The 26,449-nt window shown below is 37.2% G+C and overlaps 1 protein-coding gene across 3 annotated transcripts in view; it reads left to right on the top strand.

Annotated features, from left to right (window-relative positions):
* The window catches only part of NAV3 (neuron navigator 3), a 314,747-nt gene that overhangs the window by 263,002 nt on the left and 25,296 nt on the right, over positions 1-26,449 (top strand). Inside the window, exons 23-31 of one of the 3 annotated variants that reach the window (XM_016199413.2) lie at positions 294-377; positions 9,171-9,282; positions 16,058-16,179; positions 17,167-17,187; positions 17,880-18,052; positions 18,338-18,403; positions 19,668-19,821; positions 21,002-21,176; positions 25,540-25,637. In XM_016199413.2, coding sequence (XP_016054899.2) covers positions 294-377; positions 9,171-9,282; positions 16,058-16,179; positions 17,167-17,187; positions 17,880-18,052; positions 18,338-18,403; positions 19,668-19,821; positions 21,002-21,176; positions 25,540-25,637 — 1,005 coding nt within the window. The remainder of the gene's footprint in view (positions 1-293; positions 378-9,170; positions 9,283-16,057; positions 16,180-17,166; positions 17,188-17,879; positions 18,053-18,337; positions 18,404-19,667; positions 19,822-21,001; positions 21,177-25,539; positions 25,638-26,449) is intronic. The other 2 variants (XM_016199414.2, XM_087814524.1) reach the window with 2 other exon arrangements.

Below are 26,449 nucleotides of genomic sequence, written 5' to 3'. Positions count from 1 at the left end.
AATCCTCCACGATGGGCAAGCTAGAAGGTGTCATTATTTGCAAAATGCCATCCCCTTTCGGAAGGTGAACTCACATGAAATGTCATGTCAAGAGACTGAAACACCGATTTTAAGCTGAAGCCTAAAAATGATAAATGAAGATTCGGAGAGACCCCATGGAAAGCTGACGGTGATGGTCGTGGTGTTTAAAGAGTCGGAATGCCTGAAATTAAGCATTTTGTAAAGTGAAGCATTTTCATCCATCCATATAAGGTTCTGACATTGGACATCTGTTCCTTCCATTTTGTTCGCAGGCTCACCTCGTAGCAGCTTTTGAAAAGAGTTTAGGGAATATGACTGGCCGACTGCAAAGTCTAACCATGACGGCGGAACAAAAGGTATGTCCAGGAATTGCCACTGGGGCTTGAAATAAGGCAGCAAGTTGCATAGGATGTTTAAACATTACCCGAGATGCCGCTCCTTAAAAATAATACTGCAGAGCATCCATCCTATGCTAAAGTGGAACAATGACAAGGTAATGGCTTTTCTTTTCAGATTTTAGTCTAAGGATTTGTGATTCAGGCGAATCCATGTCAGAACACACATACGCATATGCACACACATACAGTTCTTTCTAGGTAATCTATTATTTTACCTCTGACTGTAACTATTAAAAGAATACCCGCTACTAAGAAAGAGAAATAATTGTAGAAGAAGAGAGAATATTTTAGGGACAATTTGTTATGCAGTTGACACAATGGCGCTCTGACAATAATGTTCACAAATGCCATGCAGAAAGCCTGTGGCTGAGCTACCCACGAAGAGGGCCTGGAACAGATGTTAGGATTCTACAAACTAGGGGATTTACATTACAGCTCCTATGGGATAAGAGACAATCCTGTATAATTCTGCAGTAAAAAGGATGAGTTGGCATCTGGGGATGCTGTCTTTTAAGTAGAATTAAGTTATACCAAAAACTTTAAAATAAACTTGAAGGATTTTATGAAGTAGAAAAAGGAAAACTAAAAAGAAACAGCCCTAGCCGGTTTTGCTCAATGGTTGGAGCGTTGGCCCGCAGACTGAAGGGTCCTGGGTTCGATTCCAACCAAGGGCACGTACCTCGGTTGAGGGTTCCATCCCCAGCCCCAGTCAGGGTGCGTGAGGGAGGCAACCAATTGATGTGTCTCTCTCACATGGATGTTTCTCTCTCTCCCTTCCACTCTCTCTGAAAAGCAGTGGAAAAAATAGCCTCAGGTGAGAATTAAAAAAAAAAAAGAAAGAAACAGAGAAGTTAGTTCCCAAAGGCAGAAATATCAACAATTCCACACTTCCTAGAAACAACCTGGGCACTTTCCATTTGATGACCAGTAACTTACCTCTGTCATTCGCTTGGTAGCCCTAACCTGAGTCTTTGGATGGGTGTCAGAGACACATGAAGTCTCTCAAATTGTATGGAAATAGTTTTAAAAACTGCATATGTGTATAATGTGAGCAGATGTCTACAGTTTTCATCTAATTCTCAAAGAGATTCATAATCTAAGAGGTTTGGGATATTTTCAGAACCACTATCTATAGGGGTGGCTTCAATTTTGTCTTTAGTTCTATAAAGTGTGCCTTTAGATTTAAAAAACTAGCATGTATTATCAAGTTTGGTCAGTTTACCATTTTTTAAGTTAAAAACAGAAACACAAACCAGAATGAAGAGCCCAATTAAACCAAAAGAGAAAATCAGATAGTCCTATAATTGCCTGGCATAGTTAGCAAACTGTGTTCTGTTCACCCTTATCTCCCATTCTCCTATTTCATGCGTTTCTCCTGCCCCTGAAAGAGGACACTGCCCATTCCCGTCAAACCTGTTCTGCAAGGGAAGATAACGTGCTCCTTTTGAGCACTTAAATTTTATCTTCATCTTTTTTGGATGGGGGTTACCTTCTACCACTTCACTATGTAACTTAAGAAGTCAGCAAACATAATTACAAGGCCTTTTAGGACAGCTGAATGGGAAAGAATGGAAACCTTAGAGCTCAGGAGGCTGGAGCGTGAATCTCAGGGGGATCTCTTAAGATTAAGCTGTGGAATCTTCCTTTTCTGACCCTCACATTCATTATTTTAAATTGGGGCTTAAACAACTACTTTGTAGAGTCATTATGAAGAATAAGGGAGATACTATAATAATGTCACATGCAGTGGGTAGTCAATAGCGGTTACCTTTCTTTACATATCTCTACTTTTTTCCCTTTACAAGTGTAAGAAAAACAAATTCATCATTGGCCATATGCCCAGCATATTGCTGGAAATCTTTAAGAAGTTAAAATTAATATATTTTTGTCCTGGCTGGTGTGGCTCAGTTGGTTGGAGTGTCGTCCCATGCACCAAAAGGTTGTGGGTTCAATTTCTGGTCAGGGCACATACCCAGGTTGCAGGTTTGATCTGTGTCGGGGTGCTTACAGGAGGCAACTGATCGATGTTTCTCTCTCACATTAATGTTCCTTTTTCTCTCCCTCCCTCTTCCTTCTTCTCTCTAAAATAAAGTAAAATTCATTAATTAAAAAAATTAATATGCCCCATTTTCCTTCAACTCTTTTTTTATTTGTAAATAAAAAATCTCATAGAAATTTGAAAAAAATATGCTGGTTTGTTAATTTATAATGCCTCTGAATTATGCCTGAATACTTTAAGATACAGCTCCATAACACAAGGAATGTTATAATTTATGTGCTCAGTATTGTCATTATTCTTGGAGTGACACTGGTAAATCTATTAAATTTTCTCAGAGGATATCATGACGTCTGAAATCACCCCCTTTTTTGTTTAACTTATTGCTCTTCTAATTGCAAGCTGTACACACACAACATGCTAGTAACTAGCTTATTAATCTGAGATTTATAACTTGCCTATTTCCAAGTGGTTTTGATTTTTTTCTTCTTTTTGGAGATTCTTATAAAGTTCATTGCAATATGTGTAGCACAACTCGGTGACAGAATCGAGTGAAGTCCAGTAGAGGAATGTATCTAACAAGATAGCAGAGCCTGTATAATGACTGCCGCGAAGCTCCAACCGACTTGCATGCGAGGGACGCTAGGCACAGAGCGAGGCCGCTTGGCATCCTTGGCTCTCATTCTCCGAGCAGAACATAATTTAGATCGAAGAGACAAGCATTTTGGCACTGAATTCAAGAACAAATGTATTGTAAAGTTTCTCAAATTGAGGTCATGGAATAACAAAAGACAAAATCACTGTTCAAATAGGCATTTCTCTAAAGGCTGAGGGCATAACATTTAATCACATTTCAGTAAAGCCATTTCTCCAGGGAGCTGAGATAAAAGGGTATATTGCTCTCTGGTGAACCAACAATCCTGAGGAGAAGATTAGAGAATTCAGAGCAGAGGTTTTGAACCTCTGTTCCCGGAGTTCCATGGTTTGTGCAGTGTCCATCTAGTCATTTACTCAAGTTATACTGAATTTCTACTCTATGGGAGGTGCTGTTCTAGCTACTAAGATTCATATATATATATATATATATATATGTATATGTATATATATATGCATGTGTGTGTGTATATATATATGTATATATGAGTGTGTGTGTGTGTGTGTGTATATATATGTATATATATATCTCCATGTGCACATTGTTTACATCCTATTTTGTAACTGGTTATAATGTAAAATAGAGTTTGTATTCTAGTAAGGGACAGACTAAATAAAACTATAATTAAAGCAAGTGAAGATAAGCACCCCTGAAAACTTTTAAGCTGGGAATGAGCAAATGGGGAAGCAGGGTAGGGTGCTAACACATACAGAACCAAAGGCTGGCCCTGGCCGGGTAGCTCAGTTGGTTAGAGTGTCATCCCCATACCCCAAGGTTGGGGATTTGATCCCTGGCCTGAGCACATATACGAATCAACCAATGAATGTGTAAGTGGAACAACAAATCGATGTCTCTCTCTCCCCCTCTCTCTCCCTTCTTCTCTTTCTCTAAATTCAATAAAAGCAAACAAAAACAAAACAAAAGGCCAAGGTGGCTAATGCTCTTGGTTGTGTACTTAATAGAGAAACTAATCTAGGACTCAAGGCCAAGTCTTCTGGCTGGTTTGGCTTCAAAATTTGATTATCACAATCTGATGGCATTAATAGTCTGAAAACTAAATCAAAATTTTAGTTCCCTTTATGCACCCAAATCGCTTTCTTGAATAGCGTCCTAAAATCGTTCCTTGTTTCCAGAAGCCAAATCACACTGATTTTCTTGCCAAATTTATGTGCCAGAACACTGCTTTTATAAGCTTACAGCCTGGTAGGAAAGAAAAGCACATGTATGAATAACTCAGGAGGCAGAACATTTGGGGGACAATTAGAGCCTAACAGCTCTGTGGCCTGAGAGCTCTCACAGGGGACCAGGGCATGTTCACACTGGTTTCAGAGCAGAGGTGGCGGAGGAGCCTCCTCAGGCTCTGGGAGGGTGAAGAAAGTTAACTCAGGGGACATGGAGGCCTGGATGTCGTCGAGGAAGGAGCACCATGAGCATGAGCAGCCAGCAGGGAAGTTATTGGAGACATTAAGGGAAAAGGCAGGAATGTGGAGGAAAATGTGGCACTGAGGCTAGAAAAATGTTTAAAGAATCTGGTCTTTGGAAAACAAGGAGCCATTCAAAGGTTTTTGACAGTAGACTAACATGATAAAAGTTAATGAAAATCCACCTAGCAGCATTTTCCAACAGCTTAGCCGCATTCCCAATAGCCACTAGAAGACCCCTTGTCATATCATTGTAAGTCCAGAAGTAGGATGTATGTCAGTAATACTAGCTGGAGGGTGAAATTCTCTCTAGAAATTGCCTCGGACTTAAAGTAAGGCTCAACATATTGTGATAGTGACACAGTTTGATCAAGAATTTTACCTGGATTTCAGGTTTTTCCTTTACTGGCGCTTCTCCATCAAGATTCTTTCAAAGAATTAAGACCGAATGCCCTGAGGCATCTATTATATGTAATGAAATAATTTATTTTCTCTGTATCTAGAGGGGTACTAGCTATGTACCATTTTTTATCAGAGCTGAAAAATCATTGGTTAGAGTTTTATTTTCTTGTAGAATGCCAGATGAGTAAGGCCGTCATATGAGTCAACAAAATAGCAAGAATTCTGCAAATCTTTATTTTTATGATTTACAAATCTATGTTTTTACAGAACTACTGCTAAATCTTTGCAAAATCACTAAGACCCTCCCCACTGATAATTAGAAGACTTTCAAATCAGTTCCCTAGAGCTGCATTGCCACAGGTAATTAGAACATACATTAAGGTGGGCTAGGTTAGTCTTGTTAGAAGGTCAGAGTGATGGAGCTCAGATATTGATCCTTATATAAAGTCTAGGGATTGTTCTTTCCTACCTCTGTGAAACTATTTTTTTGAGCAACTAGATAAATAGAAACTTAAACCTTAAAAATGAGAAAATTCAAAGCCAAGCCTCTGGAAATAGATGTCAAAGCTAAAATTTTGTAGTCCAAATGGGTCTTGACATACAGGCTCAGGTTAAAATATTTTTTTATCAAGAAGTATTTTAAAAAATTTATTAACAGAGTCATAAAATACATTCATTAGTTAGTTGTGGATTCAGGTTACTTACTCTACTGGGATTTGGAGAATTTTGTTTGTTTTGTTAGAACCAGGGCTAGCCAGGTTCTTTCAGTAGAAAACTGCATGATTCCAAGCCATGTACAAAGGGGTGGGGGAGTGTGATATGTTCAAAGGAACGACAGCTCAATAGTGTGATATTAACTGAGTGCCAATGTGAGGAAGCAAAAGACAGGTTTGGTAGAAATTTATAAGAGCCTGGCCTAGAAGGTCAAGTGGGTTGATGAGATTTGTTACCAAGCTTGTGGGATACTCAACAAGGCCTGTGTCGAGGAGAGATGTGCAGAAAGGTCAGATATAATTAGGAAATCAAGTGGGAAAGAACACTAAGCAAAGCTAGTTTTATAACATGATGTCTGATCATTTTATTTCTAAGCATTTCAAGTCTGGCCTTCATAATTTGTTTAGCCTCAGAAACACGTATAAAACAGAAGAGGTGCTGACCCCATCCAGATTCTTTTACACAAGAAACTCTAAAGGAAAAGTGGAATCCTACCTAGTCAGCAGGTGTTTGGGGCATCATCGTCTTGAATGGCTCATTGTAGATAAATGAAATTTTATTTTTGGTTCTCCAGTTTTAAAATATCACTTGGCCTTTAACAGTGAGGAAGGATATTTAAAGCAAAGGGGGAAGATCGTACGGAAAGACTCAGAGAAAGATGGTTCTAATTGGAGTGATGGTGAAAGTAGGTCTCATCTGAAATAATAAGAAGGAAGGAAGTTTTGCATATATGGAGAGAGAACTTGTTCAAGCTTGCAAGGATTTTCAATGTAGAACTTAACTATGTTTTTAATTAAAGAGGGTGGAATGTTTTATAGGTGCTTGCTTAGACTTATAAAGCTGTCCTAAAAAATTACTAATATGAATTTGGCTAAACTGATAGATGTGATTTTCCCAAGTTGTAGAATGGATATATTTCGTGCCTAGTTATTCTTCCTTTGGGTTTTTGTGTCACACTGCAGCCTGCTAATATCTGTTGTTTTTAAAAATATACTTAATATTAGAAAGTGATCATTCTTCTATGTCATATTAAACATAATTTTCTAAAAAGGCAACATTTGCCCTGGCCGGTTTGGCTCAATCGTTAGAGCGTCGGCCTGCGGACCAAAGGGCATGTGCCTCCGTTGCAGGCTCGTTGATCCCCAGCCCTGGCTGGGGCTCATGTGGGAGGCAACCAATCGATGTGTCTCTCTCACTTCGATGTTTCTCTCTCCCTCTCTTCCACTCTCTCTAAAAATCAATGAAAAAAAAAAAAATCCTCGAGTGAGAATAAATAAATAAATAAATAAATGAAATAAAAAAGCAACATTCCCTGAATATTCCACTTCTAATCTTCTCAAAATATTTCTAGAAGAGATTTTTGTAGAAAATATTAAAGTTTTGACACTGAAATAAGTCAGCTAACTCATAAAATTAAGCAATTTTTAGACATTTACATAGGATCCCATTTCCATTTTCCCTCTTTAAACCTAAAGCCATTATTTTAGCAGATTCTTCATTTTCAGTGTAAGCACTATTGATTTTAAATTCAAGGATGAAAATCTGATTTCTCTTAATATTTACATGCTTCCCAGTCTATAGGTTGTAAAATTACGATTTGAATTATGTGATTCATTAAGTATGCACCATAGATATCTTTTTGTGAATAAATTTATGGTAAAAGCAGAATGAATTTTCAGTAAACATTTTATCTCTTGGAAAGTTTATTTTAAATAGAAAGTAAATTAAACTTTGGTAAACATTCTGTTACTTGTTGGACAGGGACAGAATATAGACAGAACTTGGAGAGACTGAGAAATTATGATGAATTGGATCTGAATTTTGTGTATGACATTGGAAACTTTCCACAAACATGATCATTTTTCTTTTTCATAAATAAATGCAAATGAAACTGCAGTCAAGTGTTTGAAGATCTATCTGTGAATCCAGGAGGTTGTATTGATTTTTCATTATGACATTCTTTGACTTTTAAGCTATTAGAGGTTTAAAAAAGGGCTTTCTTTTTTTTAAAATCTGTCATCTGTTAGAAATATGTCAGGTATCTAATGAAAATAGATATAGGATGCACCAGGTATCTATTCCAAACCTGGATATCATTTCAATTAGCATCATCTATCTTTTTTTTTAAGTGTGTAAGGTTAGAATAGTCACTGGACATTTCCACACATGCAGCAGTTCCCTACAAAGGCAGTTGTCATAATCCTACTTTTTTGTAAATTCTGGGAGACCTCGAGTAGGAATAAACTATTTACCGTGGAATGGAGAACCCAAGCCTGATACTTTGGCGTTCTGCCAGAGATGTTAGAGAAAATGATGAATGACAAATATATTACCAAGGCATTCTCCCTCTAAGAGGCTGACAGGGATTCTAATTTTTAGGATCGCCATCACTGCCAAGAAGGATACTTCTTGTTTTTGAGCTCCTGATGGAAATATTGCCTATGCTGAAAAAGCACTCTCGGTGTGTTTTTTTTCTTTTCTGTGTTATCTTTCTCATGGTGAGTCATATCTGGCAAAATAATTTACTTAAACAAGTGTGAAAGTTTAAATTTATACAATGATTTTCCTTGAGGCATATCTTAAAATTACCTAAATTCAATTAAAAAAAAAGAATGTTTTATAAAAATGTGATTCTTAAACTTTTTTGTAATTTAACTCTTCTTTAAGGACTATATATTATATATATTTCTATTCACTTTTTTTAAAATTCCTGTGTTGCTTTGGCTTGGTGAAATTGGGCCTTCATACTAAAAATTTTATAGTATGAAAAGTATCAGAATCTAAAATGACCTTGATATGCCAGCAGAATTTAATAAGAGATTACATTTAATAGGAGTGAGTTATGAATGAGTTCCAGGTTTTATACTTGAATATAAATAATCTGCCCCCCAAGTGCAAAATACATGAGGCAAAATGTGAAATCACTTATTTGACAAAAACTCGGGGTTTCCAGTTGACAGTAAATGCAATGTGGAGCACCCATGCATACTGATATGTAACTATGAGGTTTGACCACAGGTTGTATTAATAAGTTGGGTATAAAATAAGCAATGTGATATCATGCTTTATGTTGTACTGGTCAGCTCTGGGTGCCACCCTTTGAGAAGAATAAGGACTTTTCAGATCATATTTATAAGAAATAACCAAGAAAAAAAATTTTTTAATTCTCCTTTACATTTAACTAAGTAAGAAACTGTCAGATACAATTCAACAAGGTCAGCCAAATATCCAAATCTCCCAGGACATTCACAGTACATAAAATCAAACCCCTTCGCCCGACCAGTGTGGCTCAGCGGTTGAGCATCAACCTAGGATCCAGGAGATCGTGGTTCGATTCCTGTCAGGGCACAGGCCTGGATTGCGGGCTCCATCCCCAGAAAGGGGCGTGCAGGAGGCAGCCGATCAATGACTCTCTCTTATTGATGTTTCTATCTCTCTCTCCCTTTCTCTGAAATCAATCAATATATATATAATAAAACCCATTTGATAGTGAATTTCGAACAACAGGGATGTTTTTTTTTCTCTCTCTAAGTATTAAAGCTTCTACATTGTTTGTTTTACAGGAATCTGAACTCATAGAACTAAGAGAAACCATTGAAATGCTGAAGGCCCAGAATTCTGCTGCCCAGGCCGCCATTCAGGGAGCACTGAATGGTCCCGATCACCCTCCCAAAGGTAATTTAGAAATACTGCCATTTTGCATTCAATATATTAGTCACCTATTTTGTCTACTGATTGGAGAAGAGCTGCTTTTGCTCAGTGACACTGCTTTTGATAATGAATGATTTAGTATTAATGTAGTCAGAATCTCAGAATTCAAGAACAGTTGCTTTCGTTATCAAATAATTTTTAAATTTACCTTAGGGAATTAGCTTCTATAGTTATATATACACATTTCTCTTAGTTTGATTTGGTGAAGGTGGGGATGGGCAGTTGGTTAATACATTCATATCTGACATCAAGCAAAACAAAGCAAGTAAGGTGTGTGAAAATCTAGATTTATATAAAAAAATAAAATCAAAAATCAAAATACAGCCCTAGCCAGTTTTGCTCAGTGGTTAGAGCATTGGCCCATGGACTGAAGGACCCCATGTTCAACTCCAGCCAACTGCACATACTTCGATTGCAGGCTCGATCCCCGGCCCTGGTCATGGTTTGTGCGGGAGGCAGCCAATCGATGTGTCTCTCTCACATTGATATTTTTTTTCTCTCTCTCCCTCCACTCTCTCTGAAAAGCAATAGAAAAAATATCCGTGGGTAAGGGTTAAAAAAAAATCAAAATACAAAGTAGTGGGTATGGGGAGCAACTCATCTTAGGGGTGAGGGCAGTGAAAAGGTACACTTCTTGCTGAGAATTTTAAAACAGTAAGACAATGAACTAAAAGTTGGTCGCTTTTCATTATTATTATGCTTCAACAATTCTAAGCAACAATAAAATAATTTTCTCTGCCACCATCCTCACCCCTTAGTTTTCCACTGAAGGAAAAATGCTTCTATATTAATATCTTGGTTTTCTTCTTTATGTAAGTTCCACTGATTCATGTTCTAACTCTTTTCCATAGCATTCAATATGCTCACCTCTTTACTAGATTAAAAATGCTTTCCTAAATTCTGTCATCTTTCTTCCCATTTTCAGATGTATTCTGGGAACTTTTTATGGAAACTTTCAGTGTCTTCAGCAGGCAGTCACACTTCAGACCACTGGAACGTTGCCTCTCTTCCTACCACTCCACCAAAACTGCTCCCTTCAGGATCAATAATGGCAGATATGACATTAAATCCAGCAAAACATTTAAAATTCTCATTGCATTTGACATGCTAACAGCATTTGATACCAATGCCCATTCCTTCCTGCTTGAAATGTTCATTTTCTTCCCTAATGTTCATGACTTCCACATTCTTAGTTTTTCTTCTGCTTCTTTGACATCTCTTTCAAACTCTCTCTTATAGGTTCACTCATTTGTATCCCGGTCCTAAGCTCTCTTCCATTGTGATTTTTCACATTATGATTCTCTGCATCCTATCTAAAATTTTATACAAACTCATCTAGTGCTCTAGCTTTAATTGCCATTTATGCGTTTTCAATTGTCAAATTTATTTCTTCAGTCTAGGCTCATCTCTTGAGTTACAGATCTGTATATACAGCTCCCAAAGGGAGAACTCCATTTGGTTATCTTTGCATGTCTGTGCGTCACTGTAACTCAGCATCTCCACATTTGAAACTGTTACCTTCCCTCTTGCACCTGCTTAGCCTTCAGTGTGCCTCGCCTTAGTCGATGGCACCCTTCTTGTAGCCAGAACTCTGTTACTTATAAATCTTCCTCTCTTCACCCAATAACTGCCAAGTTCTGTTGACCCCACCCCTTAAATATCTCTCAGATCTGTTCCCTTTCCTCTGATCCTGCTATCAACATCCCTCATCTCTTCCTTACGCCAGGACCAGAATCTCCAAAAGCCTCCCTGCGCTTCATCTTACACCGCTGTCCCCTCACACTGAAACTAGAGCAGCTGCCCAACGACATACATCTGCAGGTATCCTGTACTGCCTTTAGGATGAAATACAAACTCCTTAACCTGATGTAATCTCTCTTCGTAAGCTTCATTTATTCAACAAATATCTATTGGTTACCAGTTGTGTGCTGGACACTGTTCTAGACTCTGATTTTTTGTCATATTGCATATTTTATATTTCAGCAACCCTGAATGCCTTCCAATTCTTCAGAAGTTCTGTATATATTCTATTTATTCAACTCGGAATTTTCTACCCTGTTTGTGAAGCATAAAAACTTTTTGAGACCTTGCAAGAATTAGCCTAAATATGCTTCCTTGACCCTTAAACTGGATGAGGTTCTCTTGTGATTTGTTTCTGGAAATAGCTGTACTTCCCTATCAAAATTTCCATTATACTTTGGTACCTTCATTGATGTAATGTTCTGCCTTTCCTGATCTATGATAGGATGGTTTGTTTTTTGTAATCCTAGTGGCTATGTTGATAACTTGCCTATAAAGGGGGTTTATTCAAATTTTATAGAAAAGAATAATATAATTAAATTTTTTTTAATTTAAATTTTAGGAAAACAGTTATATAAAGTGAGATATACTTAAATTGAAAGACAAACTAGTTCTCTAGGGGCTACTTCTGTCAAGAATTTAGCAACTTTCCATGTGGGGGAGTTGATTTATGTGCTGCATGGAAAATTACTGCATATTTAAAGCTTATCTTGGAGCTATAATAAAGCAGCTTATGTTCTAAATCTTCATGTCGTAAATAGGTCCAGAAGGGATTTAAAGAGGCTTAATCGTTTCTTTAACACAGTGCAAGTAACTGAAGTGAAACTTTCTGGAAGGATTTCTTTTTATCTTAGGCAACAGGTAGCTTACTGTATCTACTGGAATTAAAAAGTTGGAATTTCTTGGCTCAAAAATATGGGGAGGGTGCCTAAAGTAAACAAAATGATAACAGTTAATTTTCAAATTGACTGTCAAGAGAGATTACAAAATAATTTTACAGGATTTGAAACTAATAAAAACAAATAGTAATAAAAGGTTGAATTTATATAGAATATTTAGATTGTGTTTCTACAATATTAAAACTCACAAACTGTTGCTTACTATATTGAGAAGCTACACAGTCAGTTGGACTTATGCATGTCTCCTAGGGTTATTAAGGTGATTGTATAGGCTATAAGTTTGTATTCTTAAATGATACTGAAATTTCATTTTTGAGACTTTTAAAATCTTCATGTCAGGTAAAATTTTAACATGTAAACTTAAGATATGTATCTGGAATGAGGCAGCACTTTTGTGGACAGATCAAACTATGGGAAAATCACATAACAATTTATCAAGTTATGTTAACTTTATACTTTCTCTATATTTGTGCATCACATTTATTAACAAAACTTGAAAATAGTAGCAGTCTATAATGGAATAAATTTACTTATTTGTTCCCAAACATTATTTGAGCATCTGCTGTGTATTAGGCACTCTGTTTAATCTCGAAATATGAAGATAGAAAAGAGAGAGCCCCTGTACTCAAGGGCTCACAATCCACTCCAGCAAAAGGTAATTTATGTATATTATATGTAACAATTATGGCATAAGGCTTAAAGGTAAAGGTAATGGAAAATGTTATTTATATTTTTTGAAATCCACTCTGTTGCTTTTTAAGTTACTAGCTCTGTGCATAAACATGGAATAGTTTTTCCTTAAGATATACCAAGTATGCATGGCCAGCATGGCTCAGTGGTTGAGCATTGACCTGTGATCCAGGAGATAGCGGTTGGATTCCTGGTCAGGGCACATGCCTGGGTTGCGGGCTCGATCCCTAGCTTGGGGCCTGCAGGAGGCAGCTGATCAGTGACTCCCATCATTGATGTTTCTCTCTCTCTCCCTCTCCCTTCCTCGCTCTGAAATCAATAAAAAAATATATTTAAAAAAAGATATACCAAGTACAATTTGACATAACATATATTAAATTGTGGTCAACAGTAAGTACTTTTTAGGAATGTTAGGCAAACATAGTTGTGTTGAATAACTAATAAGAATAAATTTATGCAACAAGAACTTATTGATGGCCTACCACATATAATACACTCTGTACAAAGCCCTGAATATAAAATGGTAAACAAAACAGACATAGTCTCTGTCTCCATCAATTTTTAGTCTGTACGGGAGCAGAAAGCAAATGATTGTTGTGATCACTGGCATAGGTGACTGTGCATACCCAAGTAGTTGTAAGTTCTAAAATAGGCGAGAATAAGTGTCATAGAAAGTGAGGACACTGGGGAACCCACTAGAGGAGGCATAGTCAGCAAAGGCCTCTCTAAGACAGCAACACTTAAGGGGAGATCCAAGGAATAAGTACCAAGTCATATTGTAAATACCAAGAGAGGAGCATTCAAGAAAGGTCTTGAGAAAATAGATTAGTGCCCTTAGGAAACTAATATAAGGAAGGTAATGAGTGAAGGTAAAATAAGCAGAACTAGGCTGGAGAAATAAGTGCTGACCAGATTACTGAGGGACTTTTAGGCCATATTTAGGAGTCAAAATGGGTCTTATTCCTATTAAAATGGGAATCTATTGAAAAGTCTTAAGTGAGGGAGCCATAATGAAGTTTTTCCTTTGAAAAGATTTCCTAGCTACTCTTTGTAGAATGGCTCGAAGGTGAGTAAGTTGGACAGCTATTCTGGCTGTGGAGCCAGTAAATGATGGTGGCAGTTTGACCTGGACAGTGGTCCTGCAAAGGGTGGGGAGTGGAAAATAAAGGAGGAACACGCACATAACTGAAATATATACTTTGAAAGTAAGCTTGTCTGTTCATTCAGAGAAGCTTCTCTCTTTCCTCCATCTGGGCAACCATTCTTTACCTAGCTCTGTGATGTTCCATGTACTGAATCAAAAACTTATAAGCACAAGAAGGGAATAGTTAGGGAAAAGTAAAACACATTACCTTCATTCTGTGATACTACTGAAATTATGCCTTTGCTGATCTTTATTGGAACATAATTAATACCTCCAAGGACTACTTTTGACCTATGATTACAAGAATGTACCTGTCTTTTTAAAATTGGGGATTAATCGAAGTCAAATATAATTTATTATCTGGATGTAATAAAAACTCTGGAATACTTAAATGCTTAATACATCTCTATTTGTGAAAGCCATTTATTAGGCAAAAACTAGCAAAACTACATCTTGTTCAGAAAAGCTTATAGCCAATCACAGCAGAAATTTACAACACAAGTAAATACCTACACACAGATTTCTTTTGGTTATTCATATAACCTCCATATTAGTTAAGAGATATTATGCTCTTACTATTGAATTCAAGTAGCACATATACATACCTGAATTTCGCTTTCAGCATTGATAATGTTTTTGGCATGCAAACAGTAAATGTTATTATTTTAAAACATACTTTTAAGAGAGAAAACTCTAGGGATTCTGAAAAATAGCTCCAATTTTTCCCTCATATAAAATTTGTCAGCATGTTATTATCTTAATGGAAAAATTAAAGTGCTTATTGGTGTGTATGTATATGAGTTTAAGGATGGAGATATGTATACATATATTATATACCCACATGTATACTCATTTATTATACGTTTTAAAAGTAACCAGTTACAGTTTCATTGGCATGGGTCATTTACTGGTAAATCAGTCAACTGGGAAGCTTTGATTTTATCCTATTATTTCTATGGAAACTTTTTGAAATCCATATAGTAATTTCCATTATCTTGTAAGTTCCACTGAGATTTTTTGTTTGTCTAATTTTCACTGATGCCAATTATAATATAGTAATTGAAATAGCCTAAAAGCAGATTTGACCTTAAAAATAATTTTATAAACTCTTAGTGTCTCCACTAACACTTAATATCAGTTCACTGTAAGTAGATAAAACTTCAATTTTAATTTTAATAACTGTTAATAAATCTGATAAGCTGATTGTATGGAGTAAGTCAATATCTTCAAAAAGTGATTAAGTATAAAATGCTATCCTCTTCAAAATATGTAACTAGAGAATATCACATGCTTTTTAGAAATATGCAGAGGTCGTATACATGGCAGTTAGCACAACAGACATTAGACTCAGTCCAGGTCTCTGGTTGGCTTCACTGGTTTTCAGCTAAGTGACCATGGGAAAATTGCATTTAGTGATTAAACTCATTTCAGGGGTTTACTTTAAGATTAAAACTAGATGTTCCTGGGGCAGAGTAAGCACGGAGTAAAAGCTAGCGTTATAATCACCTGTTGTTATTGTTACTGTTATTATTGTTCCAAGTCATCAACAGGAATTTAGGGCATGGTGGAATGTCTTCTGTTTAATTCACAAATGCGCTCTACCCCCACCCTCTCTCTTAAGGCTCTTCTCCTCACTCTCTCTGACTTTGGTCAAGTTACTTGACTTCCTTGCACTTCAGTTCCTCACCTGTGAGATGAAGTGCTTATTAGATGACTGCAAAGGTTTATTTTGGCTCTAACATGGTATGATTCTATGAAATGGAAAGTTAATATATTTGGTTTCAGTAACTTTATTCAAAGCACAAATATTAAAAAGACACAATTAATTCCCATGCTATTTCCAGTTTCCATTTATTCCATAAAACTAATTATTTGAAATAAATCATTTTGGAAGCACAGTTTGATCCAGGTATTCAGTAGAATCGCTAGCATAGCATTTCATTTTTGGACAAAACTCAGAACTTATTAAACTAACAGTGCTAGAGGCTTATATGAGATTCCCACTGAACCTTAATGCTGATAAGCCCATTAATTAAAGCAAATATGGTCTCACGCTATTAAACTCATAACACCAAACTGCATTGAAATGCTCTTACAAAGCCACGTTGACTTTTATTAGCAGACCACCTCTCAGAAAACCCAGATTCTTATTTGTTCTGAATTAAAGTCTTTATGAGCAAACGTGATCCTCTCTATCTGTCGCTAGATCTCCGCATCAGAAGACAGCATTCCTCTGAAAGCGTTTCTAGTATCAACAGTGCCACAAGCCATTCCAGCATCGGCAGTGGCAACGATGCTGACTCCAAGAAAAAGAAAAAGAAAAACTGGGTAAGCCGTCATCAGTCCCGGAGTTCCGGGGCTCAGTGTTGCACGGCGAGGCAGGCGTTTTCCTCTGGGGCGTTAGAGATGGGCCGCGGGTCATCGAGAGGCTCATTCAGCGACCGGCACTTCAGACGCCGCGCTCGTCGCCAAAATTAGGGCGGCATGGTGCTGAAGAGCACGTTTTAGAGTTGGGGCTAACCTTGGGTTCGAATTCCTGCTCTGCCACTGTTTGAATCTCGGGCTGGTTATTTCACCTTTTGTGAGGCCTGAATGATCTCGTCTGTAAAAACAGGATAATTAATACTGACTTTATAGGGTTGTTGTAAAGAAAAATAACGTCAGCAAATAGATGACTTAGAGTAGGGGTTTATTGTGCAGATGAAGAAGAAAAAGATGATGACTGATGATGATTATGGTGGTGGTGGCATGTCGATGGTGATGGTGTGGAGGTGACAGTGATGATGATGGTGATGGAGGAAGGGAAGAAATGGAGTTGGTAACAGGGAAAGAAGAGCCCTTGAAAACCACCCCACCCTTCACGTCAACAGGGCTTATGGTGCGAATAAAGTTTCACCTTGTAAGAAATCAACTACATTAATGTCTGCTTTATTATTTTTTTTTACCAAGAGAATATAGCAGGGGTATAGACAGGCAAGTTAACAGAACTAGTTTGCTAGAGATAGTATTTATGATCATATTAAGCAGTGGCTAACAAACTGAGGGGAAGATGCTATTACTGCAAAAATGTTTAAAAACAATGGAATAAAGGGTTTCATTTAATACTGTGAAACAAAGGTAGATTTTAAATAAGTACAGCTCTTGATGAAATCCAAAACATAACTGTCAGAGGATTTTACTGGTGTGCCTTCTCTAAATAATGAAAGAAATATCTTTTTTTGTTTTAAAAAATGTTTATGCAGGTAATATTTTAAAATACTGATCAGCCTTCATTCCCTTGATTTGTAATTACACACTCTTTCATGTTTCTGCAAGGTGAACTCTAGAGGAAGTGAGGTGAATATAAACCGTGGACAATTTGGCATGCATCTGTAAAAACACCCTACCTTGGCATGAATGCTATTTATTTTGGCAGTAGGCTTTTATACCTTTTAAAAGCAGATTACCTTGTATGTCTTTTCTTTGTGTCTTTTCATTTTAATCTCAAATTTTAAAAAGAAAAAGTAAAACCATTTTCTGAATAGAGCTGTAGGGGATACCAATTCTGGTTTTGAATAGTATGGGGACTGAAAATTTGAATAGAAAAACCACAGTTAATGAAGTGTTAGGTGAATTTGATTTAATTTTGCTCTTTAAGTTCATACTGTCAGCAGGACAGGACTTGATTGTAGCGCTAAAGTGGCCATTTAAAACAAATTGCCTTGAAGAGAGAAGCATTGGGAATGAAATCCCTTCAAGGTGCTTAGTTTTAAATGAGTGCTCTGACAGCCATGCCCTTGACCCTGCACTATTTAAAAGCCTCCCATGTTTGCGCTGCGCTGGATTAATACAAAAATAAAACAAAAACACAAAACACGGTATCTTTTTTTTTTTTTTTTTTTTAGCAATACTGTGCTGCAACTGTTAATACTCTGCTTATACATACTGACCCCAGGCAGTGGCTAGGATGGCACCTGCAAACTAACGCCCCAAAGCAAAATTCCCCAAGAGCAAATAGACAGGAAAGGTAATTTCTGTCTTTTTTTCAGCTGAGAAGCTCATTCAAACAAGCCTTTGGGAAGAAAAAGTCCACCAAGCCTCCTTCCTCGCATTCGGACATTGAAGAGCTCACGGACTCATCCCTGCCAGCGTCCCCCAAGTTGCCCCACAACGCTGGTGACTGTGGCTCAGCATCCATGAAGCCCTCGCAGTCCACCTCGGCGTAAGTCACTCCCCCTGGGGAATGCCGTCCGAAGCAGTTCCTAAAAGCAGCCTCAGGCCCAGCCCATGCTTGTGGCCTGAACGTCAGCAGGCTGTGTGTCGCACTGTCTCCAAACCAGTCATTTCAGAGCTCCCTTAGATCCTCAGGCAGCATTTGTTGCTCCTTTTTTCATCTGTTAGAATTTCAGTGTTTCTTGATCTCAATCTCCACTTTTCTAAGTTACCATTTTCACTTCTTTTCCCTTGCACTTGTCCATGGATCTGTCTAACTGTGCGTTAAATGCAGGTCGCCCCTTGTCTGGCCACCAAAGAAACGGCAAAATGGCCCTGTGATCTACAAGCATAGATCCCGGTAAAATGGAGTGTGATGCATGAAAACCGCAGACGACAACCCGGGTTCTAACCGAGGCGGTGTTTGCTTTTCGCTTTTTCTAAAATCACTCGCATGCGTTTGAACAATCAGAACCTCCCGTCTTTCTGTTTTTTGAAGCAAAATTTAGTTTCCTAAAGCCAAACCCCAGTCCGCACTCTTTAACTGCATGAGATAATCTGGCGTAGCATTTTTATCCTAGCCCACTACTTGATGTTTCAAGGAAGAATGCAACATTTAGAATGTGGGAACATGGGCTCTGATGAGTCTCTTTGTTTTATATGCTATTTAAATCATATTTCCTTGTATGCCCATGACAGTGACTAGCCTACAGCTGTCATATAGAGCAGGGCCGCGAAGGACCATTTAAGATACTTGTACACACCATAAAATTTCATAACTGACGCAGGAAGGAAGAACAGAGCGCTATCCTTTTGTGACCAGCAACCTGGTCCTCACATTTTAAATGGCAGTGATATTAGTTGTCAAACAAATTCTTTTGACACATTTCCTACAAAGCTGTCCGCAAAACAATGACAGAACAGCAATAAGCATGTAATGTATATGACCTTTCAGCAGCCCTGGACTAGCCTGCTTTTATGGATTGAAATCTTCGATTTAACTTCATTAGCTGTGATCCCCTGAATCAGCTGAGCCTAGCAGGAGGATTATATAACACTCATCCATTATTTAAATGTTCAAAACTAATCTCTCTGATTTATTTTCTACAATATCTATATTGAATTTTCATGGTAACTTGAAGATAGTATTGTGGTAAATAAGGTTATTCTTTGCACAATTTTTGTAAAACAAGAAATCAACATTTTAAGGACATAATAACTTTGCTTTTAGAAAAAAGAATATTTCGTGTGTTGCAAATAGAGATTTAAGTCTCTTGGAAAATGGCAGAATGAAATGTAATATCACAATGATTCCTCGGCCCCATAAATATCAGCAACAAGGGAATTTTGAGGATCACTTTATATACCAGAATAATAGACTGTTTTCATACTTCAGAAAATATGAAGGAAAGATTAAAGGAAAAGGTAGTTACCGTTTCCAGTTTTGAACCTGTGAATGTGTGACTATGTGTAAAACTCTTTCTCTTTTGTCTAGGTCTTGCCAGCAGCAAATAATTTCTGTACCTGCTGGATAATATTACAGTTCAGCCTTTAAGAGAAGCTTTGTTTTTCCTAATCCCCTGGCCCCCCCTAACCACCAATTTTGTGTTCATCTCCTTTCCCAGGATCTGTGAATGCACCGAGGCTGAGGCAGAGATCATTCTGCAGCTGAAGAGTGAGCTCAGAGAAAAGGAATTGAAATTAACGGACATTCGGCTGGAGGCCCTCAGCTCTGCCCATCACCTGGATCAGATCAGGGAAGCCATGAACCGGATGCAGGTCAGTGCAGACGCCCCTCCGAGGAGCAAACTGGGGAGGCTGAAGATGCTGCTTGTTTTCTTCCCTGAGTCATTACAAAAACAGATCTCACTGCAAACCCTTTTTGGGAAATAGCCTCTGTTTATTCAGTCTCTGCAGCCTGTTTCTTCATACTGAATGGAGAAAGCTCAGGTGTTGGCAGTGGGAGTGCAGACTGGCCACTTGCACACAAAGACCATTCACCACACTTACACTGGTGGTTGGATTCACCTGGCAGCTAAGTTTTTAGAGACAGAACTACAGTCCTCGTGTCTTCCCTTTCCCATGATTTGCCTTTACATTGAATTGTTTTCTGCTCTTTTGAAATCTGACTTTCAAATACCTTTACCTATTTCCTACTGAAAAACAAAAGTAATGAGAAAACTACAGAAATATAACTCAGGCTTTCTAAATTTGAAAGTAAAAGTGATGTCGAATGCCATCTGTAGAAGTAAAGCTTTTGTATTTTTTTGGAAGCATCTGAGGGCTAAATTCAGAACCAGTCTGTGCTCAGACTAAGTTTTCATTTTATTATTGAAAAGCTGTAATCACTTGGTACCACAGATGACGGGAAGGAAGAAAGGCGCATTGCTGGGCAGATTCCCCTGCCACCATATACAGTCATCAAAAGGCTTTTGTCATTTTAGAGAGCTTACTGCCCCATTTTGATGGAACAGAAACTTTCTCAGGTGCTAGCTAGGATTCTGAAGTAATTTGAAATCACCTTATTTGCATTAGTTTGCTCTGATTTTCAACTCTCCATGAATTCAGAGTATTACAAGTGTGATTTGCTACGAGATTTTAACAATACTTTTAAAGTGAGAAATGTTATGAAGTCTTCAATTACAGTATTCTTAATTCAAATGAGACCATATCCTGTAAAACTCCTCAGATATATGATATATTAAATAATTATTAAAATTCTAGTGGTTAGTGCATCTATATTTGTGAATTCATGAATATATGTATGTGAGAGAGAAAGAAAAGATGACCTTTTTTTCTTTGTGGAGGAAATCTGTTTTTATAATCAATGTTTGTTCATTTAACTTATCACCACATGCTTTATTCAGTAAACGAACTAATTAACTCTGATAAAAGAGATGATGCCATTTTCTCAGTCAAACCCGTTCGATTTTTTTCATGTTTCCCGTCTTCACAAAAGAATGAAATTGAAATACTGAAGGCTGAAAATGACCGGTTGAAGGCAGAAACTGGAAACACGGCTAAGCCCGCGCGGCCACCCTCGGAGTCCTCAAGCAGCACCTCCTCCTCATCCTCGCGGCAGTCGCTGGGCCTGTCTCTGAACAACCTGAACATCACAGAGCCTGTGGCCTCAGGTGAGTGTGTGCAGGCCCTGCACGAGTGAAAGCATGCCAAGACCTGGCGGGGCGGGGCGGGGGTAGATACTGGAATTTGGAGAACCTTACCCCCTACTGCTCTCACTCATTCCCTCTTAAAATGTAAACACTCTAATTCTCAGAAGTAGTCCTATTTTTCTCTTGTAAATTTATTCTACTTCGTTATCATTTTAAAAGCACATCCCCTGGGAAAGAGTGGAGGGCTTAGGGATATGGTTTCCATATCACTTTTTGAGAAGTATTTTCTCCATGATTACAGACAGGATAAAGAAACTTGATGATCGTTAGTGCTCATGAATGTAACACTAATAACCTCATGTGATTTTATAGTGTTTGGAGTGTACAGAGCCCATTTCCAAGTGCATCAGGACCTGTTACTAAATTTGACTAGAAGATCCCGAGTGAATTTGCCGAGAGAGAATGTAACGATGCTGCTAATCGCTTAGTCTGCAGCTCTATTAAATTTTCAACAAACAACAGAAAGCACACACTGGATTCTGTTATTGTATCAGTGGTACTAAGGATGGACCAAGGGTGCAGTTTTATTCAGTTGCAAATAGGATGATGTGATGTAATGTTGTCTTAATGGCTGACAAACTATTCAGTTATAAATTATAACAGCTCCTACAATATTGAATTATTTTATTCACATAAGATTTAGTTCAGGAAAGATTTGCATGTGTATCTGTGTAATTGCAGGGTACAGCCACCAGGTGACGCTTGACAATCAATAATATACATGTTCCTGGGTAACTGGATTCCATTCTAGAACTGAGAAACTTCATGAGGTGCCTTAAATTACACTAAAATATAGAAGATGACGACAAAAATGAATGAGAGAACCAGAGACACCACATGCTAATATCGATGACATTTTAAATCATGTCTCTTGCTTCTAAAATGTCAAAATTTAAAAAATTCTATTAGATCTGCCCTGAATGTCCTACATGTATGCTTGCTTTCTTCTTATAAAAAGCAAGTAGGAACTCCTGAAATTCAGGAAAACAATGTCTATAATAACCTTTGGTGGGGACTGGGGAAGGAAAATTAGTTCTGAGAATAAGTAAGCACCCTGTAAAACAAATATTAGCAGCCGAGAAAAAACAGAGAGAAGTCATAACAAACTTACAAATCAATAGGTTTAAAAAAAAAAACAACTATGGAACTATGGTAATAACTTGAATGTATGAATTGTCTCTAAGGTTCATCCACAGTTTTCAAAAGATTCTTAAAAAGAAAGAACAAAAACTTAAACTATGTAGAATCAGAGAAGCCTGAGAAATGGCCTATCTGTTGATTTCTTGGTGGTGAACCTGACAGGGACGTGAAGTGGGACCCATGAGCCTGTGGCAGTCAGTGCCTGCGTGTGGCCCAGGGCTTGACTCCCAAGGAAACACAAGGGCTGGCTCCTTGCAAGATGACTTAATGGCAGGATTTCACTGCCTGTTGCATAGTTTTGTTTTGTCCTAGGGAAATATGATAAGGTTTGAAGAAGGCAAGGTTGGTATTAACGGTAATTTAGAAAGAACAGCCATATAAAAATGAAACTAAAATTCATGTCCAGGAAAGACTAGAACTCATAAAGATTAAATATAAAACTAAAGAAATCAAATTTACAATTTCTGTGTTCATTGATATTGCCTTTACTCTTACTTAGTGAGTTCAAAATTGGACATCAAAAGCACATTTATGATGGGACATTTTAACAGAAAAACTTCCTCAGGTTCATGATTAATTCATTTTAAAAAAGGAAAGGATAATTGACAGATGTCCAGTTGCTGAAACATAACTTCAGGCTCCATATATCCAGTAAAGACAGAAGTTTGAAAAGCCTTTTTTTGGAGGGAGTCAAAATTTCACTTTATTGTAACCAGAATGACAGATCTTTTTATTCTTCCCTCAAAATGTTTGCAGAGGACCATAACTAATTTTCCATAAAAAAATACAGAGGACCCTTAACTCAAACTTGCTGTTTTTTGTTTTTCCTGGGAGTTATTTCTTCAGGTGATCAGCCTACCACATACTGGGGACAGGGGGAGACCCAGAGTGAGTCACCATGGGCTCCTCCCATCATCAATAGAAGCAGTTAAAATAAACACATGAAGAAGAGGAATAGCAATTAGAACAGCTAAATTTACTAAACACTGAGAATAAAGTACTTTAAAAGCATAATCTCTTATGCTCTCAGTAACCCTATGAAGCAGATGCTATTTGAGCCCCATTTTACAGATGAGGAGATCAAGGCTTAGGAAAGTGACTGTAATAATTTGTTGAAGATCATGCAACTAGTAAGTGGCAGAGCTAATATTTGAACCCAAAACTAAATGAATCCAGTACCTGAACTTTTAACTACTGTATTTATTTTGCTTTAAGTAGCCACAAACTCAAGAGCCAAGGACAGTCAGTCACTAATTTGTTGGTAAATATTTACCCTGTTGCTGTCAGGAGACAGTTTATATTTTAAGTATAGTTTTAAAGAGTAAACATGACATAAAATAATTAACATCTTCTAAGGCAAACTTGATCAGACAAGTGGATCAGAAATCAGATTAAACTCCTTATTATGAACTACTAGGTTATATATGACCTGGCCCTTACCCCCTTCAGCATCATTTCATACACTCCCCACTCTCCCTGTAGTCTTCATGCTCCTGCCATTCCAAATATCCATCTGTTCCTTGAACACACCTAGCTCTTTTATCAAGACTTTTGCATTTGTTTGTGTTGACTGGACTTCTTTTTCTAGGTCTTCATCTGCATACCACTTCTCTGCCTCCTGGTCTTAGCTTTAATACCACCTCCTCCAGGAAGCCTTCCAAGATGACCTATCTGTCTAGAGCAGGCTCCCTTCACTTACTGTTTTACTGCCCTGTGCCCTTTATTTCCTACACTTAACATGAAACTATCTCGTTGAGAATGCATACTACAAAAAAGTAGGAAATTCACTTTCCGTCTCACCTTGGCATTTATTTCCAGTCCCCAGCACAGGTTCTGATATGTTTTACATGTCATAAATATTTTTTAATATTTATCAACATTTATGAGTACTTGAGCAAAGTACTAAAAAGTTAATTTGGTCATGAACTATAAGAAATTTAGGTATCCACTGTAAACTGAGAAAAGGGACAAGAGAATTAAGATAACGCTTAAGGAAGGGTTTTATTTTTTAGTGGGATAGGTGAAAGGTGAGAGGCTATAAGGATATTAATCTGGTAAAATACTTAAATTGCGGTAAGGGAGACAGTCTTTGATGATTAAAAAATTTCTAGCAAAAATCTTCAGATTCCTTAAATTCTAAATGTTGATTTATTATTATTATTATGGTCTTAAGGGATTTTTTTTAAACCCCTCCCTTTGCAAAATTGCATGTTCTAATTATTAAGATAATGGAACCATTCCATTTTCATAAGCACAATGACAGCCCCTGTTTTTATGAAATTACAGTCAGAGCAGTTGAGTCCCCGGTCACCAGGCAAATGTGCTCTTCTGCACGTAACCGAGTTTCCTTCGCCCACAGCACACTTTCATATTAAACATGACTCTATAATAGCATCACTGTCAAAGGAAAACATACATTTGGGATAGTTTGCCTTAATAATTCTCCAAATTGGACATTAATCTCATATAATATATTTTTAAAAATTATCTTTATTCACATTTAAGGACTAGCACTTTAAAGGTTAGCCAGCTTTAGCATGCTTCTGTAACTCTTAGCCGATTACTGGAAACGCTATTCTGGTTTTGAAAGTATAAGCATATAGAGGAAAGTGATAATTAATGTACTTCTAAAGGGAAGTATAATGCCACAGTTGAAATTCAATAACAGTTTAGTAATTATAGATATAAGTTAAGCAGTGATATAGCTGGATGTGTGCCAAGTGCTTGAAAATAATTTCAGTTGACAGTCAATCTCAGCACCTTTGCATTCATAAATTATATGGATATTGAGCTCAGATATTTTAGATTGGATTGAAAAATAAGATTGCTTTTCAGTTTGTCACAGTTATAACGGTAACTGAATATTACTCAAGTATTACTCAGACTGGTGTGTAATGGAAAAGGAAACCCCTTATTTCCTCATCTAAAGGCAATGGCCCAACACTTGGGTGAAGCTCTTTGGAAGCTGAAATAAAATCTTAGATTGAAAACTTGAACCCAACCAGAGCAATTCATCTTCTTAGGGGCTGAGAATTTTTAAACCAATTAGGCTAGAATGGGAAGCAGAAAGTCTAACTATTCCCATTGAAAATTATAAAACTAACTGAGGGAGAAAACAATAACACACAAATTGGGCTAACGTTACTCTATTGTATGTGTGTGTGTGTTTTGTTTAATTTGGTAGATATTTTGCTAGATGACGCTGGTGATGCGAATGGACATAAAGATGGACGCAGTGTGAAAATTATAGTCTCCATAAGCAAGGGCTACGGCCGTGCAAAGGTATTTCTTCAATCTTAAGTTCTTTATTACTAAAGGCTGAGAATGACCATGAACCAAATGTATTTTATGTTTCAGTATTTGTTCTATAAACATATTATCAGCAGTGTTTGTTCTGTCATTGCCTTAATATGTTATAGAAGCAGAAAAGTTAGGAACTGGAAAGAAAGGACATCATCAAATAGGTAGAACTGTGCCTCGGTACATCATGTCCACTCACTGAATATGGCATTGTCAGTCCCACTTATTTCTAAAACTTACAAAAAACACATTGCTTTCTTCGTCATAAACATCTTGTCTAAAATGTTCTTTGGGTTTCACTTGTAGAATATAGGTGATCTTTATGATACGCAGTAACATGTTGCTACATCTACCAATTTGGTCTTTAAACAAAGAAGAGACCATAAGCTATATAAATATTCTAGACACTGGAAAGACTAGCTATTGAACTCAGTATGATAAATTCCATCAATGCTACTTGTATGTATCATTTTTAGCTGAGAAAGCAAGTAGTTTAATTTTTTTGGAATCAAATATTGCCTTCAAAGTGACAAGTCATTCTGACTCTAGCCCTTTATTAAAACAAAATAATATTTCAAGCTGAAATTCTATTTGAGTGGCCAAGAATATAAATTTGTAAGAATATAATTTTTTTTCAATCAGAAAAACAAAAAAATACTTCAGAATTTCAAAACAATTGAAGTATTTAACTTTGAAAAAAGTAAGATAGCACTAATATTTTTACACTGAGCAAATATTACAAGAATTCCAGTGCCATAAACTTTCTGCTTTAGCTGCAGATTTGTGTCTGATTT

Source organism: Miniopterus natalensis, chromosome 2 (genome assembly GCF_054644295.1).
Source record: "Miniopterus natalensis isolate mMinNat1 chromosome 2, mMinNat1.hap1, whole genome shotgun sequence".
In the NCBI taxonomy this organism is placed as follows: Eukaryota; Metazoa; Chordata; class Mammalia; order Chiroptera; family Miniopteridae; genus Miniopterus; species Miniopterus natalensis.
Note: the sequence above shows the minus strand (reverse complement) of the source record. Positions and strands in the feature narration are given on the sequence as shown.